Source organism: Bos taurus, chromosome 16, assembly GCF_002263795.3.
Source record: "Bos taurus isolate L1 Dominette 01449 registration number 42190680 breed Hereford chromosome 16, ARS-UCD2.0, whole genome shotgun sequence".
NCBI classification, from domain to species: domain Eukaryota; kingdom Metazoa; phylum Chordata; class Mammalia; order Artiodactyla; family Bovidae; genus Bos; species Bos taurus.
Genome location: NC_037343.1, coordinates 52281710 through 52303449, shown reverse-complemented (window position 1 = coordinate 52303449; position 21740 = coordinate 52281710). Strand labels below are relative to the sequence as shown.

General features: G+C 47.0%; 1 protein-coding gene across 3 annotated transcripts in view; it reads left to right on the top strand.

Moving 5' to 3' along the window:
* The window catches only part of TMEM51 (transmembrane protein 51), a 60292-nt gene extending 40551 nt beyond the window's left edge, over window positions 1-19741 (top strand). Inside the window, exons 2-4 of one of the 3 annotated variants that reach the window (XM_005217083.5) lie at window positions 9931-9994; window positions 14967-15489; window positions 18602-19741. In XM_005217083.5, the coding sequence (XP_005217140.1) occupies window positions 15152-15489; window positions 18602-19010 (747 nt within the window). In that variant the 5' untranslated portion in view covers window positions 9931-9994; window positions 14967-15151 and the 3' untranslated portion in view covers window positions 19011-19741. Of the gene's footprint in view, window positions 1-9930; window positions 9995-14966; window positions 15490-18601 lie in introns of those variants that run through there. The other 2 variants (XR_009490753.1, NM_001098975.1) reach the window with 2 other exon arrangements.
* The last annotated feature ends 1999 nt before the right edge of the window (window positions 19742-21740 follow it).

The window sequence follows — 21740 nt, the reverse complement described above, 5'->3', positions numbered from 1 at the left end:
ACCCTTGCACTGATTATGCCTTGACCTCTCTGCAGAGTCAGGGAAGCAGCCCAGCCCTCACAGGGAGAAGACATTGGAAAGCATGAATGAGCTATGTCGTGAAGGTACTAAGCTCTAGGCCAGGGGTAGTTCTTGTTTTGTCTCCCATCGTGGAAGAGGTGTCAAGGCCCTCAAAGCAAGCCCCCTTCCCCACGCTGTTTTTGTCCTTCCCCTCTCCTGCAGGCTGCCCTGCTTTAACCTCTATTCCAGTTTTATGATTAAACATCGGTGTCAATTATTTACAGTCTGTCCAGATGAGTATCAGGGTTCCAGGGGACTGAGTGACTCACACGGGGGAAGTTAGTTCTTATGGAGGGGAAATGAGAGGAAGGAAAACAAGAAATTCTACTTCCTGACCGCAGAGGCTGAGGTCGGCCTAGGCAGGGCTTCCGGTGGATGGGGTATAGGGACGGGGCTCTCTGTTGGAGTGTGGGGACTGAGAGACGATGGGTAGTGGGGCATGCTAGCTCTGGAGTCAGACATAACCAGTCTGAATCATTACTGTGCCATTCGCTGTGTGTCTTAGAGTAGGTACCTTAACTTCTCTGAACTTCAGTTTCTTCATCTGTGAAATGGAGATTATTCTAGATACTTTCTCATTAGAGTTTGGGGGGAAAAAGCAAGATAGTAAATAATAAATTAAAATGTAGTTATATTAAATAGCAATGATAAATTATCAATATTAGTGTAAAATATTCTAAATTTTATAAATAAAATATTACACGAAATTAATTTGTTGTTGCTGTTGAGTCACTAAGACATGTCTGACTCTTGTGCGACTCCATGGACTATAGCCCACCAGGCTCCTCTGTCCATGGGATTTCTCAGGCAAGAAGGCTGGAGTGGGTTGCCACTTCCTTCTCCAGGGGATCTTCCCAACCCAGGGATCGAAACTGCGTCTCCTGCATTGCAGGTTGATTCTTTACCACTGAGCCACCAGGGAAGCCCAACATAGAATTAATCATAGTAGTAATAAATGCACGGAGAGCAGCCGGCACAGTGCCTGGCGCTTGGTGTGTGTGTGCATGCTGGTCGCTCAGTCCTATCTGACTCTGCGACCCCATGAACTGTAGCCTGCCAGGCTCCTCTGTCCATGGGATTTTCCAGGCAAGAATACTGAGGAGTCGATTCCTAGGCAGATTGATAAGAAGTTCAGGGTCCCCAAGGAGGAGAAAGGGGTCTGGGGCTCTTGAAATGGAGATTGGGGGTCTGAAATTCTTAAGGAGGAGAAAAGGACAAACATTTTTTTCCTCTGCATTCCTTCAGATCAGATCAGTGGCTCAGTTGTGTCCGACTCTTTGCGACCCCATGAATCGCAGCATGCCAGGCCTCCCTGTCCATCACCAACTCCCGGAGTTCACTGAGACTCACGTCCATCGAGTCAGTGCTGCATTCCTTAGTCTTAGTCAATTACACAACTCAGTTTAAACTCTGTACTAGGGATGATACAACAACAATGTATCTGGCTGGAGGACAGTTTCTCCTTCCTGAAAACCTTCTAATTCTGATATCTTAGAATGTATATTACGGGAGTGGGTCTGGAGGATCTTTCTATTGTTAAATTCTAATTTTGTTATCCTAAAATGTAAATTGCTGGAGTAGGTCTGGTAAAATTTTCACAAACTTGAGACATTCTTTTGATTCACTGTAATAATTAATTAAAAGGTATATAACGCCATTGCTAACACTAGCAAGGGGGTACTCTTTCTGCCCCCTTCTGATGTCTATGTCAGAAGCTTTCTCTATCCCTTTTATATTTTAATAAAACTTTATTGCACAAAACCTCTGAGCGATCAAGCCTCGTCACTGGCCCCGGATTACATTCTTCTCTTCTGGAGGCCAAGAATCCCGGCATCTTTTCCTGGGTCAGCAACAACCTTTCAGTACTGCACTGGGTTGCCATGCCCGCCTCCAGGGGAACTTCCAAACCCAGGGATTGAACCCAGGTCTCTCACATTGCGAGTGGATTCTTTACTGTCTGAGCCACCAGGGAAGCCCAAGAATAGTGGGGTGGTAGCCCACTCCAGTACTCTTGCCTGGAAAATCCCATGGACAGAGGAGCCTGATAGGCTGCAGTCCGTGGGGTCGCAAAGAGTCGGACGCAACTGAGCGACTTCACTTTCACTTTTCATTTTCATGCATTGGAGAAGGAAATGGAAACCCACTCCAGTGTTCTTGCCTAGAGAATCCCAGGGATGGGGGAGCCTGGTGGGCTGCCGTCTATGGGGTCGCACAGAGTCGGACACGACTGAAGTGACTTAGCAGCAGCAGCAGCAGCCTATCCCTTCTCCAGGGGATCTTCCCGACCCAGGAATTGAACCAGGGTCGTCTTCATTGCAGGCAGATTCTTACCAGCTGAGCTACTGGGCACTTGGTAAGTGCTTAGGAAATATTTAAGGGTGTTGCTACAATTCCAAAATGTAACTGCTGGAGAAAGAATTGAATATGTCAGGTGATTTCCTAAAAAATCAGAAGCAGGTAGAGAGAGGGAGCTGGAGATGGCAGCTCTGGCTAAAATGCTGGAATCACTGGTGGAAAGTGGAGAGGAGGGAGTAGGGAGGGGGTTGGGCGGCTCAACTGTGTTCCCAAAGGGCTCTTGGCAGAAGGTTTGGGAACCACTTCTATGGAGGCAACATTGCTGTAGCTAAAAAAGAAAATGTCCAGATATGGGCAGGATAAACTTTCTCAAACTGTGTCCTAATCTCCAGAATCAGAGCCAGTCTGATAAAGGCCTGGGAACAGGGAGGGTTTGGATCTACAGGATTCATCGGCCCTCAGAGGTCTGTCTCCTCCACACACCTCTGTTTGGTTGTTAAAACCCCCTCATAGAAAGACTACATAAAATAAACATCTGCCTTGCTTTGGCCTCACAGTTTAGGAACTTTAGCTTTGAGCCACCAGGAGAGCCTGCTGATACAAGCCTGAGAGTGTTTGCCTTTTATCACACTTTCTGTCCAAGCAAAGTTAGAACAGGTGCTGACTTGGCTCACGAGCAGAATCGTGGGTTAACCTGTAAACCAGGTCAAAGAGTGCCAGGATGCCCAGCCTCCCTCCAGCCCAGTCCCAGAAGGAATGGGTGCAAAATTCACCAAGTGATTGGTTTGGTCAAGAGTAAGGAACTGTACCTGATTAAACCAACTGTTAGGTAAGTAAACAGCCTGAGTGTTGGCAGGTGCCACAGAACACGAATGCTGCTTGTATTCATTTCCTGTGGCTGCTATAAGGAACTACCACCTCAAACTTGGGGATGGAAAACAACGCAGATTTATTCTCTTGCAGTCAGGTTCATGGGCTAAAGTCAGAGGGGCTAGTTGCTTCTGGAGGCTCGGGGGAGAATCCCAGTCCTTGTCTTTCCCACTGTAACAGCCCAGGGAGGTAGATCCCAGCGGGGTGGTGGTGTTGGTAGTTCGGTCGCTAAGTCGTGTCCGACTCTTGCAACCCCATGGACTGTGGCCCGTCAGGCTCCTCTGTCCATAGGATTTTCCAGGCAAGAATACTGCAGTGGGCTGCCATTCTTTCTTCAGGGGATCTTCCTGACCCAGGGATCGAAACTGCATATACTGCATTGCAGGTTCCTGCATTACAAGGGGATACCTTACTTCTGAGCCACCCGTCCCCTCTTACAGATGAGGCAACAGGAGGAGAGGGGTGAGAATTCACCTTTCTAGGTAATGATTCAGTAGCAGAGCTGAGATGCAAATGCATCTTTGGCCCGGAACCCACTCTGGGAATCCCACCATGTGGAGGGTGGAGTTGACCCTTGCAGTCGCCGTCCATAGTCCCTGATTTTAGAAGTTGTCACCTCTGCCCTCCTCTACTATGTGCTGCAAAATGACTCTTGAGAAGGAAGAACCAAAGGACTCAAGCTGGTGTCCAAAACAGCCTGCTACTCAAGGACAAACAGTGTGTCCAGACTGTGCCCAGGTTCACACGAGCCTGTCTGGCAGCTGGGGGTGGGGGACAGTGAGGTGAGATGTGCTCCAGGCTCTCGTCTATCCCCCTAGTCCTCCCGCCTTCCCAGACTCGGAGCTGCACGTCAGATGCCTGCACTTCTGGTCCCCAGAAGGTCAGCTGTGATGTCTCACTTCATTTGCTCCTCGTGCCCAGAGGATAGCCTCAGTGGTGGGACCATAGACCCAGCCCTTAATAATAGCTGCTGCCCTGCCTTGAGAGGAGCTCATCGGGCTTGGCTGAAAGGCTGCTTTTCCATCACCCCACAGATGAGGAAGACCTGAACAAACAGCTGGGCTCAGGGCCACCACCTGTAAGCTGTGAGGCCTGGGACAAGTTCCTCAACCTCTCTGTGCCTCAGTGTATTCAGTGATGATGTGGACAAAGGTGGGGACCACCTCGTCTAGTCGTGGGGCAGGATAAATGAGCTCACTTGTGCAGAACGCTTAGTGTGAGCCTGGCATGCAGTCAGTGTCCAGGAAGCAGCAGCAGGTATTTCATAGTTGCTGATGGTGGGCTGGGGCTGAAGTCGGGGAGGCCAGGTAGGGTGGTCAGTGCCTGTGTTCAGCCCTGCTTGCCAGAGCAGGAGGCCATTGTTGGCGCATTCCCAGAGCCTGGAGAAAGAGTCAGGCTCACTTTGATGGTGACAAGAGCTCTTAGACTCCATCCTGGCAGGGAAACACACAGAGATGTCACATTTCCCGAGAAATATTGAGTGTGGCGGGAGCCCTGGATATCAGGTCCTGGTGCCAGCCCTGTAAGTAGGGTCACATTCCAGCTGCCTGCTTAGTTTCTCTAAGTTTCTTGAGAAACTTAGACAAAAACTTAGTTTCTTGACACTGAGTCAAGGTCCTGAAGAAAAGATACCCGGTTTGTTAACTTGCTCCTTCTGTTTATGGCTCCCGGAGTCTTCAGAGTAAGTTAGTCTTCCTTAATTTCCTTCCTTAATTTCAGCAACACTTAGTGGATTAGCAACGAGACTGAGGACATCAGACCTTATAAAAATTACTGATGTCTTATGTGGGGGAGGGGAAGCTGCCTCTTTTCTCTTCAAGAAGTGGTGCATCCTGGGAGGTGTCTGCTCCCCTTTATATATATCTGCTCCCATATATATGTATGCTTTGTTGCTCATTCATGACCAACTCTTTGTGACCCCATGAACTGTAGCCTGCCAAGCTCCTCCTCCATGGGATTCTCCAGGCAAGAATATGGGAGTGAGTAGCCATTCTCTTCCCTAGGGGATCTTCCTGACCCAGGGATTGAACTCCGGTCTCCTGCATTGCAGGTGGATTCTTTACCATCTGAGCCACCAGGAAAGCCCATCTCCTCCCCCATCTCTGTGCAGTTTTCCAGACTCAGCCCTTCCCACAGGACACTTTATCTCCTCCTGTCCCCAGACTTTGCCCCAGTGAAGTTTACAGATGCCTCCAGGCCCTGCAGAGCTGCTGCTTTATCCTCCTCCTTCCAGCCCCCTTCAAAGTGAATTGGTTGCTCTTTCTATAGGCTCTTTGGATACTCCCTGTTTTAGCAGTGCTGGGTAGTGATGAAAAGCATGGGCTTTAGAATCAGACATAACCTACTCCTGCCTTGTACTAGCTGTGTGGCGTCTGACCAGTTATGTTCCCTCTCTGAACTTCACTGTCCTAAATGGAACTGCTGCTGCTGCTGAGTCACTTCAGTAGTGTCCGACTCTGTGCGACCCCATAGATAGCAGCCCACCAGGATGCCCCGTCCCTGGGATTCTCCAGGCAAGAACACTGGAGTGAGTTGCCATTTCCTTCTCCAATGCATGAAAGTGAAAAGTGAAAGTGAAGTCAGTCATGTCTGACCCTCGGCGACCCCATGGACTGCAGCCTTCCAGGCTCCTCCGTCCATGGGATTTTCCAGGCAAGAGTACTGGAGTGGGGTGCCATTGCCTTCTCCGTAAATGGAACTAATAACTATTAAATGATTGGGCACGGAAAGATCTCAACAGAGGGCCTAGCACAGAGTCGGCATTCAACACATGACATTCAACATCTCTCACCTGGTGCTGACTTCCCTTCTAAGAAGAAGAGTAACCCGTCTTTCTGCTGGACTGTGAAAGTAGTCTCACCCATCTGTGCATCCTCCAAAGCCCCAGGCGCACAATAGGGACCCATGAGTTGTTGGGGCTAGATTCTTTAAAAAGCCAGTTTAAAAGAAATGCACACTTGTTACCCCTGATGCTTTGGTGATGAAGCATCTCCAGCGGTCATCCGTACATCGCCCATTTCCGGCCTATGTGCGCCCCCTCCCCCCTCGCTGGGAGTGGCCCACAGGGACTAGGCCTTGTGGGAACTGATGTTATATAAGGGGAAAGAAGTGGCCTTCAGAGTCAGATTTGATTGTGCATCTTGACTCTGCAGCTTTCAGCTGTGTGGCCCAGGGCAAAATGCTTAACCTCTCTGAGACTCAGAGGTCCTGGGGCTAATCCTCTTTGAAGGGCACCTCTGAGGCTTGGATACCTTTAGAAAGGGTACTTGTCTCCTTCTTGAACTGTTCCTATTATTATCCTTACTCTGTCTCTCAATTCACTCAGTACCCTTTCTTTTCATTATCCTATCAGCTCTCTGGCTCAGGCAGCCCTCCCCGCTCCTCTGACTTTATGACTCATTTGCACAGTGCTCTTCATTTTTTCCCGAGTGCACAGTCTACAAGAACCTGTCCTAAAAGAACAGGAACCTGACACTCTCTGACCTCAGGGGAGATGGCCTGAAACTCCCAGGAGGGACGGGGCTGCGGCAGAGGTTGCTCAGAGCCTTTCTTCCAGCCCGCACCCCCTCCCCACGGCAGGGGACTGGAGCTCGGTGACAAAAGTGATTGTGAGCTGAAACTTGGCAGAAAGGGCCTCACTGAATTCCTCCTTTGTGACGGAAATGTAGCACAGCCTGGTCCCTGCGAATGGAGCCGGGGATCCCTTTCCCAATTATGCAGCTTGGCAGAGAGAGGTTGGGGCGCAGGGAGAATGGTCAAGGAGCCTCTTTGTCATGGGGGCTGGTTATGCTGCCAGACACCTCTGACTGCTGAGATCTCCTCCCCCGGGTGGGCTGGACACTTCTGGAACTGTGCCTTCCAGGGCCAGAGAACAGAGCTCAGAGGCCACATGAGGGTCCAGAGCACAGCCTAGGTTTCTAAACTGTGTTCCAGAGAATTGCTGGGATTCAGCGGGAGAGGGGCAAGGGAAGGCTTGCCCATCAACACTTGGGACACTGTGCTGTTTCAGCCAGAGCAGTGCTGTCTTCTGTTGTTCGATTTTATTTAAATTGTTATCTCTATACTGTCTCTAGGGCTTCCCTGGTGGCTCAGCTGGTAAAGAATGCAGCAGACCTCTTGCAATCAGGAGACCCAGGTTCAATCCCTAGGTCAGGAAGATTCCCTGGAGAAGGAAAATGGCAACCCACTCCAGTATTCTTGCCTGGGAAAATCCCATGGATGCAGGAGTCTGGCAGGTCCACGGGTTCACAAGAGTCAGACACGACTTAGCAGCTACAGCACCACCACATACAGTCTCTGTCTATATACTGAAAAGTGAAAGTGAAAGTCGCTCAGTCCTGTCCGGCTTTTTGCGACCCCATGAACTATACAGTCCATGGAATTCTCCAGGCCAGAATACTGGAGTGGGTAGCATTTTCCTTCTCCAGGGGATCTTCCCAAACCAGGGATCAAACTCAGGTCTCCCACATTGCAGGCAGATTCTTTACCAGCTGAGCCACCAGGGAAGCCCGCGTCTGTATAGAAAGAGATCCTAAGTGTGAACTGGTGATAAGTATCCACCCCCCTCCACAACTTGGGTCTCAGCCAGGTGAGCACTCAGATGTTAGAGCCGTGGTGGGGCTCAGCCCTCTCTTCCCCTCAACTCTCCAGGGAAATCCCTTGACCTGGCTGTAGCTGGTTAGCCAAGGATGTGTGTGGGAATAAAGACAGCAGATGCCCAGGTTGGAGGAGCAAAGCTCAGGGTGCTCACCTACCTGCTAGGAAGACCAGGGGCCAGGTGAAACCTCAAACCCCACCAGGAAATACTGACAGAGTCAATGTCTTGGGTCAGAATGGAAGTCGCATTTAGCCTGGGTGACTTTCCCGTGTTGTTGGGAAATCATTTGCATAAGGACATAAGACTTGGATATCCTGAAAATTAGCTCTATCTAATCCTGTCCCCCTCGATGCCAACCTTGGACTAGGCATTTTCCCTAATGGATACAGGATATCAGTTAAACTTTTTAACTTGCTAGATAGTCGTTCATTCATTCTACAATAGTTATTAAGCACCTGTTAACTAAGAGTTAATAACTAAGTCTGTTAATAACAAGACTGTGCTACAGTCTTGACACAAGGTGCTGAGTGCTGGCTATACAGAAATGAACAAGGCGAATGGGACTTTTCTGTCAAGGCGTTTACACTCCAGTGGGGAGACAATAGGAAAGCAAAGCAAGGCTGTTGTAGACTGAGGTAACATCATCCATCCATAGGAAGGAATGTCATAAGTACCAAAGCATGGGGCTTGAGAGTAGCTGGGTAAGGGAGAGGATAGTGTAGTGTGATCAAAGAAATCCTCGCTGAGGAGGTGGCATTTGAGCTAAAAGACAGAAGCGGTAAGGAAATGGATAAACAAAAAAGACAGGTAGATGGGAGGGAGGTTCAAGAGGGAGGAGACATATGTATACCTGTGGCTGATTCATGTTGATGTATGGCAGAAAGCAGCACAATATTATAAAACAAATATCTTGCAATAAAAAAAATTTTTTAAGAGATTTTAAAAAAGGGTGGGGGAGGAAGTTTATAAAAGGAAGACTAGAAAAATAAATACATCATGCTCAAATCCAGAAAAAAAAAGACAGAAGAGTTTCAGGCATTGGGAACAGTAAGTGCAAAGGCCCTGCAGCAGGATGTGCTTAATGCGACTAGAAACAGACAGGAAGCCCCCTGAGGGTTGGTGAGTCAAGAGATAAGAGGCAAGAGCCCAGTCCAATCTGGTGGGATTTGAAGGCCACAGCAAAGGAGTTCGAATTTTATGCTAAGAACAATGGAAAGGTATCAACTCTCAGAATCTCCTACTGTAAAATATTCCAGCCAATCAAAAGAGTATATATAGGTATATATATATATGTTTAATGAATAATTTAATGAACACCCAGGCACCCTTCACTATTCCTCCTCGACACCATTTCTCACTCCTCCAGGGAGATACCTGTTGTCCTCAATTTTAATTAATAATTTTGCCTTTCTTCCTAATAATTACAGAGATAAAGCAATACATTGCCTGGTTTTGAACTGCATATAAATAGAATCATGCTACGTGTGTTCTTCTGCAATATGCTTTCCTGTTCAGCCTCACATGTTGTCAGAATGGTCTGTGCTGGTGCATGGAGCTGCGGTTTATTCCTTTTCTCTGCTGCATCATACTCCAGTGGACCATAACTGCATAGTCAGCTACTGTCAGGGTTTATCTTTTCTCCTGGGACATGACATTATTCGATTTTCTAATGTTGAATCAACTATGCATTATTGGGATAAACCTTTTTGAAAAATGTGGTTGGATTCCATTTGCTGATATTTTGTTTAGGATTTTTGTTTCTGCACTGGCAGATCAGCTTCACCTGTCATTTTCCTTTCCTGCCTTGTTGCTTTTGGGGTCAAGATTGCACATTCCCTATAAAGTGACCTGGGGAGTGTTTCTCCTTGTACTCTCCAGAGCACTTGTATAGGTTGGAGAAACCCATGGAAAGATTTCATCAGTGTGACTGCCATGTCATCATCCTTTTGCAGCCCTGTTCTTGTTAGAGTCTTGGCTTCTTTTGATATAACTTTTCTTGCATGTGCCTTCTCCCCCAAAAGCAAAGAAAACACATGCCTCCCGCATGAGTACCTCAACTTGACATGGTCACAGCGTACTTAGAAAGCTGCTTTTCTGGTTTTTTACAGGTGGGTCCTTAACACAAGATTTTTAGCATGAAGAGTTGTCAACTGCCTCCCCAGCTAACCACAGGTAGGTGCCTCTCTTAACTGGTTCACAGCTTTCTTGAAAACCTAAATACAGGATCATTCGTTCATCTCTTAGGGCTGCCTCGAACCTGAGTTGTGATGGACCCAATTCCTGGGTCCCAAGGTGAGTCTGGGCCAGCTGGGACCTCAGGCTGCTCACCAAGGCTGCTCTGTTTTAAGGACATCTTGGAAACTATGTGACCCAAATCCTCTAAGCACAAAATTAGCTTCTTTCCATTATTTTTGAAAGGGAAAGAACAACATGCTAAATATAACGTGGGTCAACAAGCCAGAAACAAGATAAATAGCCACCAGCTGCACGTTGGGGAGCTGGGTCTCCACGCCCCACGGTGAACCTTCGAGGTCTTGGTTTCCAGAGGGTGGGAGGAACCAGCAAAGGGTCTGAAGCTACCGTTGGACACAAAACCCTGCCGCAAACCCAAAAAACAAGTGCCTTCATTTTGTTTTCTTATTTGAAAAACAACACATTTCTGTGTTTTCTAGTTATTACCCTCCCAAGGAGAAAACGAAAATAAAAACCATTCTGATCCCAACACCCAGAGAAAATAACTATAAACGTTGTGGCTTGTATCATTTGAGTGTTTTGAAATTTAATGTAACACATTCAGTGGTGTCTCTCCCAAGCCTTTATTCCCCACTATCCTTCTTTCTTTTTAGATGTTCTTTTTCTAGTGCTCCCCCACCCCGCCACTCCATAAAACTTTAATACCAGATAGGCTGAGTATCTATGTACCATGGAGGGCCACAAACTTTGTAACAATTAAGATTATTTTACACCATCCCCAAGAGCCAATTTTCCCCCCTTGTGGGTGAGCTCACCCCATGGAGAATGCAGGCTTTAAATAATACTAAATAACAAACCTTCCTGTAGGAACTCACTGTGTGCTGGTCACATACTGTTCTGGGTACTTTATGTACATTTACTTGTTGACTTATCATACCTTTCCTATGAGGTTGAGTCCTAGAGAGCTTTTATCTGCATCTTAACAGTTGTAGAAACTGAGGCACAGGGAGGTTAAGTCATTTGTCCAAGGTCACTCAGCTGGGAAGGTGCAGAGAGCCCAGGCAGCCTGGTTCCACAGCTCACACTTAACCACCAAGCTGTGTTGCCTTAAGACAATACATTCTAACTGTAAAAAACTCAGACTACAGAAATAGAGTATGTAGGTCTTTTGTCTCTAAAAAATACAGAAATAGAGTAAAAGTTACACTTCCTAAGCCCCCTTCATCCCCAGAAACAATCTTTGGCACAAGTTTGGAATGTGTCTCTCATCTGGGATTTTACATATATGTTTACATATATGAAATATATTGCCTCTTTATTTTAACATAAGTAAAATCATTCAGCCTTTTCCCCTATATATTCATATGAATAATACATGCCCATGTACAGAGCTTTATAAAAATTAGGATCACACTGAACATACTCTTATTTGATTTTAAAATCTATCATCAGCTGCTTTGAGACCATAATTCAGTAAGTGCGTATTTTATTTAACCAGATCCAGACTAGTGGCTGTTGAAGTAGTTTCTAGTTTCCCACTGCTATCAAGTTAGGATGAATATCCTTGCCCTGTACATAATTCTTAGAAGTTGGAATGACAGAGCTTGAGGGTATAAACATTTTTGAAACTTTTGATCCCTAAATGCCAAAACTTGCCACCCAGAAAAACTGTATGAAATCGCCCATCCCAACACCCTCACCCACACTGAGTATTACTGCCGGTTTTCAGTCATTGACAACAGGCCAAGAATGTGTTCGTTCTGACGTTTTCATCTCTGCCCATGTCCCTCATCAGGGGCCTGTTTTACTCATGTGACAGCACAAAGCAAAACTTGAATTGAGAATGAATGAGAGCGAGGAGCCAGTTAGGGTAATGTGGCCACATCACTGAGTTAATAAACAGGTTGTCAGCCTCCCCGGTAAGAGGCCTGGCTGTCCAGCCCTGAGCAGGTGCTCAGTGAATAGTTTCTTCTTCTCTCCTGCTTCCAGCACAAGGCTCAGGCTGCATCTCTCTACCACTGAGCCCCCTAGTTCTGACCTTTGTCTCCAATCCATTTGGCAGAACCGAGGCATTGCTAGGGCTGCGAAACCCCTCATCCTTCCCTTCGCTGACCATGAGTGATGTGAGAAGCACACCGCCTTGTGTATACAGTAGGCGATTAGCAGCTGGCCTCACTGCAAGTGTCTCCGACAGGATTCTTGTTCAGTGTTCTGCATGCACACACGAGCATGGTCATACACCAGCACACGGGCATGTGTGTGCATGTATGTACACACTTGTACCCACCCATATAGTATAGCACATTCAGGAGGCAGACCCTCATATGTGAAGTGGGGCTTCTCTCTCACAAGATTCTCCATATGCCCTCCAGCCTGAATTAGGACTCCTGGCTGCCTAGTGCCACAGTTCCTGTACTTTCTTCTCATTATTTTTTTAATTTTTAAAAATTTTATTACTTTATTTTTGGCTGTGGGTCTTCATTGGTTTTATTTTGTGGGTCTTCGTTGCCGCGGGGACTTCAGTTGCAGTGAGAGGGGGCTACTCTAGTTAATGTGGCAGGCTTCTCACTGCAGTAGCTTCTCTTGTTGCAGAGCCAGGCTGTAGGGCACATGGGCTCAGTAGTTGTGGCTCCTGGGCTCTAGAGCACAGGCTCAGGACTTGTGGCCCACGGGTTTAGTTGCCCCGTGACATGTGGGATCTTCCTGGATCAGGGCTTGAACCAAGGTCTCTGGCATTGGCAGGCGGATTCTTGACCACTGAGCCACCAGGGAAGCCCTTTTTAATATTTTTATTGTGATAAAAATCACATAACGCATACTATTGTAACCATATTTAACTATGCAGTTCAGTGGCACTAAGTACATTCACATTGTTGTGCAACTCTCACCATCAGCACCATCATCCATCTCCCGAATTTTTCATCTTCCAAAACTGAAACCCTGTCCCCATTAAACACTTAAGTCCCCATTCCCCTTCTCCACCTCCACCCCTTGGCCCCTGGCATCTACCAATGTACTTTCTGACTCTATAAATTTGACTATTGTAGGTACCTTATATAAGTGGAGTCAGGTGGCGCTAGTGGTAAAGAATCTGCCTGCCAACGCAGAGATGTAAGAGATGTGGGTTTGATCCCCTGGAGGAGGGCATGGCAACGCACTCTAGTATTCTTGCCTGGAGAATCCCATGGACAGAGGAGCTTGGTGGGCTATAGTCCATGGGGTCCCAAAGATTCGGACATGACTGAAACAACTTAGCACCCAATGTAATTGGAATGCCTTCTTAAGAAGGCATTAAGTTATATTTAACTTAATATATGTCCTAAAAACAGATTATGCCTTATTTTTTCTCTCTCTCTCTCCCTACTTTATTGTTATTCCCTGTGGACTGTTCTCCTGCTGGCCTGAAACCTCCCCGCTAATCCTTAATTTGTTCATCAGTATTTCTCTAGTACTGAACACTGCTTAGCAGGTACATGTGAAATATTTGTTGAGTGGGAGAAAAAAAAAGAAGGAATGGACTTCAAGCCAGTAGAAGATGTTATCCCAATTATTTTTAGAGTATTTTTGAACAAAGTGGCCAGTTTCAGATGGAGCCCAGTACTTGATGAGAAAATATCTCGGCAGCATCAGATTTCACATGGCCTGGTTAGCCATCTTTTTGCAAGGAGTGGAAAGAATGTGGAATGGCAAATAGGGCCTTGCCCATCTAAACAGCTGTAAAGTTTTACTGTTCTGCAAAGATTGCTGTGGCAGGGATAATGTATTGAGGAGTAATTAGCCAGGAGCCTTACTCGCTGGTCCTCCAGCCCCCTGAAAGTGTTCCAATCTCAAACCTTCAAGTCACTGGCTTATCAGGCTCCCTCTCCCTGCCAGCAAATTGTTACAGACTCCCAGCTGATTGATCCCATGAGCACAAGGTCTCGGAGCTGCTTCACAAGACAGGGTTTTTCATCCAGCTGGGCACAACAGCTAAGATGATGGATGTGCAGGTTTCTGCCCCTTTAAGAAAAGCAAAACTCAGAACTTCCCTGGCAGTGCAGTGGTTAAGACTCCCTGCTCCACATACAGGGGGCACAGATTCCATTCCTTGGTTGGGGAACTAAGATCCCGCATGCCACACATGCCGTGCCAGCCAAAAATAAACGGAAAAGCACCCTTTAAGAGAGAAGGGGAAAAAAAAAGGTAAAACTCCATGTGGCTGAAAAGAAGCATGCCTTGCAGGACAGCTTCATCTGGCTATTTCATTCATTTGATTCAGCAGGCATTGGGGGAGGGAGGGTGCTGCTATGTTCCAGGAGCAAAGTGGAAAAGAAGTGGTCACAGAAAGAAAGAGATTTGCCACAGAAGATCCTGGGGGCTTGTGGGAGACACAGAAGGGCAGCTGAGCAGGGCTGATCAAAGAAGGGCAGAAACCCTGGAGGGAGTTTGCGAGGGGGAGTGAAGTGCAAGATGAGTGGGAGAGGCAGGGTCAGGTTGAGCCCGCCATGAGCAGGATTCCAAGGAGCCTGGATTTTGTGCTGCAGACAATGGGAAGCTACTTCCACTGGGTCACATCATGACTGATGCCGGTCAGCCAGGCAATATTGACATGGCTCAGGAAGCCATGGTTCACTCTCGCCGTAGCTGGTGAGAGGCTGAGATTGTACTGCACTTCACTAAATCCCACAAAATATCTGGATGACCAGCAGCTCTGACCTTTCTGGCTTCCCGCAGGGAAAGGTCTGGCTTCTCCTTTTCAGGTTGGGGAGGCAGATCACAGAAGGAGCAGGGCACGTAAGACGTCTGGAATGCATCAGAGGCAAGCCCAGCCCTGGCCATGACTCAGTCCTGCCTCCCCCTACCCCTCAACCCCGCCCCGACCCCGTCCCTAGTCAGGAGCACAGCCACCGCATTCAGCAGAGCGCCTTGAATCAGAAATGACTTTGCTCTCTCCTCTCTGCTTTCCTCGCAGACCTCCCGGACGCAGCCGTCTACACAGGATGCCTTGTGTTGGCTTGCAACCATCCCTCGAGAGTCCAGCCGCCGTTTTTTTAGTGTGGCCCTAGGGCTTTCGTTCAGGACGTTTTGTTGCAGCTGCTGCTTTTTATTTATTTATTTTCTCTCTTTGAACCTGGACCTTGCCCCGCTCCTGCTGGCATGATGGCCCAGTCCAAAGCCAACGGCTCGCACTATGCGCTGACCGCCATCGGCCTGGGGATGCTGGTCCTTGGGATCATCATGGCCATGTGGAACCTGGTCCCTGGGTTCAGCAACGCAGAAAAGCCGGCTGCTCAGGGGAACAAGACGGAGGTAGGAAGTGGCATCCTTAAGAGCAAGACCTTCTCTGTGGCCTACGTGCTGGTTGGGGCCGGCGTGATGCTGCTCCTGCTCTCAATCTGCCTGAGCATCCGGGACAAGAGGAAGCAGCGGCAGGGCGAGGAGCTGGCACACATCCAGCACCCAGGGGTCGAACCGCACGCCCATGAGGAGGACAGGTGAGGATGGCCGACCGGACCCGGACTGGGGATGGACACGCACACCCACATGCATACCCACAGGCTCAGGACTCAACAATGGTGAGAACATTTTAATCTAAGGGGCTGTCTCCCATGACCGCTTCTGTGAAACAGTTTATCGTTTTACAAATGACTTTATCTTTTGATCCCAGAGTTTCCCAAATAATATGGTTTGAATGAATGATTACAGTTGTGTCAAGATTCTGACACACCCTCCAGGGGATCTGCATGGCAGCTGGGGTGGCCAGAGCCTGTCCCCTGGAAGCTAGTCCATTTACCCCCAGTGTCCTGGATGTTTATGCTTTGAGTTGAAAGGTTGGGAAGCAAGGTTCTATTTGACAAAAAAAATGCTACAGACACATTTAAAAAGCAAGTGCTAAATTGGGGGCATAAGATAAAAGTTGATACCCCAAGTGTAAAAAGAGCACTACTTGTATAAAATAGATAACTGATGAGAACCTACTGTATAGCATGGGGTGGGGTGGGGGGAAGAAGGCACAGTCTGTTTGTAGGACAGATATTAAGTTAACCTTAAAAATGCATTCCAATATACAACAGATGCAAATACTGTTTGATTCCACTTATACAAGGCACCTAGAATAGTACCTCACATTCATAGAGTTAGAAAGTACATTGATAGATGCCAGGGCCCAGAGGTTGGGGAGGTAGCGGGTAGGGGTAGGGATGGGGAATGGAGACTTAGTGTTTAATGGGGAGAGTTTCAGTTTAGAGAGGTGAAAAATTTGGGAAATGGATGATGGTGAGACATGCACAACACTGTGAATGGACTAGTGCCACTGAAATACACAGTTAAAATACGGTTAAAATAGTATGCTTTATATTATGTGATTTTTATCACAATAAAAAAAATTTTTTTTAAGATGCCTTACAAATGAATGTTAAAGAACACACGGTTGGAAAATGGACCAAGAACACGAACAAGCATTTCACAGACATTCAAATGATAGTTGTTCAGTCTCATTAGTCAGGAAATACAAACAACCAACAAAAGGCATTGTAATTCTTTGCCTATCTGCTGGCCAACATAGACTGTACTCCGGGTTAAGATTTGTCAGGAAGTGGGTTGCTAATGAGGGGCTGGTTGACATAGCCTTACTGAAGGGGAATTCACTGTAACGGGCGTTTTAAAGATGTGTGCGCCTATCAGTTACCTTCCTAAGAGCTTATCTTTGGGACACAGTCACACAAGTGCAAAGGGGTCTGTACTCATAGATTTATCAGAGCATTGCTGAAAATAGCATAGACAGATGTGACTACTAAATATCCATCAGTCGAGCTAAATTATAACATGCCCATTCACTAGAATTCTCTGCAGCCACTGCCAAACTATATTTGTTAATGTGAATCTGTATCTCTGAGAAAAGGTTTATAACACAGCATGTTAAGGTCTTCATCACATCAGACATTGTGGCTATGGGACTAGAGAAGGATCTGGAAAGGTGTATAGCAGAATGTTGTTATTGTTCAGCCACTAAATTGTATCCAACTCTTTGCAATCCCGTGAACTGAAGCACACCAGGCTTCCCTGTCCTTCACTATCTCCCAGAACTTGCTTAAACTCAAGTCCATTGAGTCAGTAATGCCACCAACCATCTCGTCTTCTGTTACCCCCTTCTCCTGCCTTCATTCTTTCCCAGCATCAGGGTCTTTTCCAATGAGTTGGCTCTTCCCATCAGGTGGCCAAAGTATTGAAGCTTCAGCTTCAACATCAGTCCTTCCAATGAATATTCAGGACTGATTTCCTATAGGATTGACTGGTTTGATTTCTTTGCAGTCCAAGGGATTCTCAAGAGTCTTCTTCAATACCACAACTCAGAAGCATCAATTCTTCAGTGCTCAGCCTTCTTTATGGTCCAACTCTCACATCCATACATGACTAATGGAAAGATCATAGCTTTGACTATATGGACCTTTGTTGGCAAAGTGATGTCTCTGCTTCTTAATATGCTGTCTAGGTTTGTCATAGCTTTTCTTTCAAGGAGCAAGTATCTTAATTTTGTGGCTGCAATCATCATCCACAGTGATTTTGGAGTCCAAGAAAATAAAACCTGTCACTGTTTCCACTTTTTCTCCATCTATTTGCCATGAAGTGATAGGACCAGATACTATGATCTTAGTTTTTTGAATGTTGAGTTTTAAGCCAGCTTTTTCACTATCCTTTTTCACTCTCATCAAGAGGCTCATTAGTCCCTCTTCACTTTCTGCCTTTAGGTATCATCTGCATATCTGAGGTTGTTGATATTTCTCCTGGCAATCTAAGTATTTTTATATTCTTTATTAAATTTTTCTGTAGTGTTTGAATTTTCAGTAAGAATGTCTTATCTTTCTAGTGGAATGGGAGATGTTTTTATTTTGGAAAAATTAAACAAATTTTCTGAAAGTAAAAGATAATCAGGCATATTCTAGAAAACTTGGGAAATACAAAAAAGAGCAAAGAAGGAAAACTAGTCACCCATCATTAAAGGTATGACCAAGTCCCTTGACCTCAATGTATCTGTTTTCCCATCCATAAAATGAAAAGTGTTAACCTCCCCTGCATTTTAGCCCAAATGTAACAGCATGCCAGGTGGGCTATTCTGATGCCCAGATGGGCGTCCTTTGACCATAGACAACATAAACATACATGAAACAGGTGCCAATTTGAAGCAAAATGGTTGTTCCTGGGTAGAGAAAGAATATCTGGAATATAAAATTTACATGTATCTCAAATTATTCTGTAATTTCCCATCCATAAAATGGGTATACCAATATTGGGCTGGCCAAAAAGTTCATTTGGGTTTTCCATATTATCCAGTGGAAAAGCCCAAACAAACTTTCTGGCCAACCCAATAGAACCTAACTCATAGTGTCTTTAGGAAGATGACATTAGTTTATATGTACTTAGAACAGTGTCTGGCTTGTAGCCAATAGGTGAAGTGATAGCTCTTATTCCTCCTTGGATACACCTGTTATTAACAAGGCTGGTATCCGGGGTCCCAGTGGCAACATGTGGTCTGGGATCTGTCTCTTTGTGATCGTAAGTGACTCGAGCACATGCTAACCATCCCATGTCTGTGTTGCTATCTTGCAGCCAGGAGGAGGAGGAGGAGGCCTCCTCACGGTACTACGTCCCCAGCTACGAGGAAGTGATGAACACAAACTACGCGGAAGGGAGGGACGCGGACCAGAACCCCCGGATGAGCATCTCTCTCCCCTCCTACGAGTCCTTGACGGGGCTGGATGAGACGAGCCCCACCACAACCAGGGCCGACGTGGAGACCAGCCCAGGGAACCCCCCCGACAGGCAGAACTCCAAGTTGTCCAAACGCCTGAAGCCGCTGAAAGTGAGAAGGATAAAATCCGAAAAGCTTCACCTCAAAGACTTTAGGATCAACCTGCCAGACAAAAACGTGCCTCCTCCCTCCATCGAGCCTTTGACACCCCCCCCACAGTACGATGAGGTCCAGGAGAAGGCCCCTGATGCCCGGCCCCCCGACTGATGGCCCCTTCTGGGCGGATTCCCTCCTGTTTCTCGTCCTCTGCACCAACAGACCCCGAATGAAGCCACTTCAGCCACAGTTGAGAAGCGGAGGGGCCAGGTGTGTACTTAGCTATTTGGATGGGGCCAGGAGCTGAGGGTGTTCTAGGACTGGGGAGTGACTCTGGGGTCCCCAGGACCTCCGGTCACAGGTACATTGGAAAGAGCTGCTGCCCCGGATCTTAAGAAGCTGTGACCCCATCCAGGGAAGCAGTGCCGGCATCTTCCCCTTTGTCCTTCCTTGACATTGAATTGCTGGGGACAATACTCCTCCTTCTGATAAGGAAAGGATACGTAGCAACTGGCTTAGATCATGGCTTTGTTTTGCTTCCACTAGGACTGTTTTGTTTCCCAAAGAAAATAAGTTATGTCTTCACTTTCTCCCTGGAGTCCTGCACTGTGCGTAGGAAAGATGACCGGCTCTACAGAAAGGACACACCCATATCATGAATTAAGCTGAACAAGAGGCTGGATGATTACATGGGGGTGAGACCCAGGTGGGGTTCTCAGAACCCTGATGCCATCGGTTGTTTTGAGGCCTCAAGACCTGAGGATGCATAAGATCCTAGTCTCATTGGTAGACTTTTCCTAGTCTCTCCTATGTATTGGCAAAAAAAAAAAAAAGAAAGCCATCTGAGATGTTCTGTTCCTTCTAAAATGAGCTTTTTGTAATAAAATATTTTATATGTCGTACATTTGGTGCTAGATTACCTTAACAGCTCTTCCAACACTGACTTGCTTAGGGAGAAATCTCACCAATGAGAACAATGCTAGCTAATATATCCTGAACACTTAGTATCCGCCAGGTGCTATGCTAAGCACTTCACATATTTATCCCTGTTCAGCTGTGCCCAGGCCAGGTATTGGGCTTCCCAGGTGGTGCTGGTGGTAAAGAATCTGCCTGCCACTGCAGGAGACGCAAGAGATTCTTCAGTCTCTGGGTCGAGAAGATCCCCTGGAGTAGGAAATGGCAACCTGCTCCAATATTCTTGACTGGAAACTTTCATGGAAAGAGGAGTCTGGCAGGCTACAATCCATGGGGCTGAACACAACAGAGCACACACCCACACAAGCCAGGTATTCCTACTGTGGGTTAGTTCATGGAGAATCGGGTTAATTAAGGGGCCCCATGTCACACCACTAATAAGTGGCAGAGCTGGGATTTGAACCTAGGCCCCAGGGCCTTAGTTCTTCCACAGTCTACTGTGCCACTCAGTGGAAAGGGCTCTTTCAGACTTTAAATGAGGACTTGTGTGTCCCAAGTGCTGAGAGTGTCCCTGTCAACCGACATGCCCAACAGAAAATTCTGGATATTTAGACAGCAAGTCCAAAGTTCCCTTTCTGGGACGTGGTTAAGTCCAATGGTTAAGACTCCATGCTTCCAATGTCAGAGGCATGGGTTCAGTTCCTGGTTGGGGAAGTTCCACATGCCATGTGGCATGGCCAAAAATAAAAACCAAAATAAAACACAAAGTTCCCTTCCTGGTGTTGGTGAGCCTGGAGCTGGCTGCTAGGGGTCTGTGTGGCTGGGAGAGCAAATTCTCAGGCCCTGAATGTTTTCCTAAAAGCTCCTGTGGGAGGGAAGGAGCAGCCATTAGAAGGTCAAGCACCTTCTTATAACAGAATTGGCCACAGTGCCGAAATCCCAACCTTTCATTTCCTCATGTAAATTTATAAACAGGAAGCTACAAGGGTCTGCTTGGTGACCTGGGATACCTGGAGGCCTGGTCTGGTCCCAGCCCACCCCTGAGCCACCCAGGGCCTCTCCATGTAACTCTGGGCTGGACTTGCTCTTCATCTACTCCTAATGCTTCTCCTTGATTGGAGGACAAACAGGAGGAAAAAAGAAAGGGGAGGAGCAAGGTTCCAAATGAGCTGAGAAATTACCTTCTAGGGACTTCCCTGGTGGTCCAGTGATTAAGAATCCGCCTCCCAATGGAGGGGACACAGGTTCGATTGCCTAGTTGGGGAACTAAGATCCCACATGCCACCGGGCAACTGAGCCCACATATCACCACTATGCAGCCTGCATTCTAGAGCCCGTGGTCTATAAGAGAAACCCACATGCCACGATGAAGATCTAGCACAAGCAAAATAAAAAAGTAAGTGACCTTCTACAAGGGCTCTTGATCTGGTCTCTGGTAGACATCTGTCAGGGGGTCTACCCAGCCTAGACCCTCCTCAGGAGAGAAAGACATTTGGGGCTTGCAGTAGGTTGCTCTGTGGCCCCAAAGATCTCAGGCTCTAATCCCTAGGACCCAAGAACATTACCTTACAAGGTAAAGTTTTGCAGATGCAATGAAATTAAGGATTTTTGACTTGAGCTTATCCTGGATTATCCAAGTGGGTCCATCCAGAAGTATGCCTGGAGAGACAGGAGGAGATTATATACACAGAAGAGGAGGAAACATTGACCACGGAGGTAGAGACTGGAGTGATGCACCTACAAGTCAAGGGACACCCACAGCCACCAGAGCTGGAAGAGACATGAAATCACTCTTCCCTAGAGCACTCACAGGAGTTCAGTCCTTCTGAAACACCTTGATTTCAGCCCAGCTGATGCTGACTTGGGGCTTTCGGCCCCTAGAACCGTTAAGAGAGTAAGTTTGTTGTTTTAGACCACAACGCTCATGGGAATTCATTATAGTGACTTTAGGAAACCAACAAGGGACTCAATCTTCAACTCATTAGA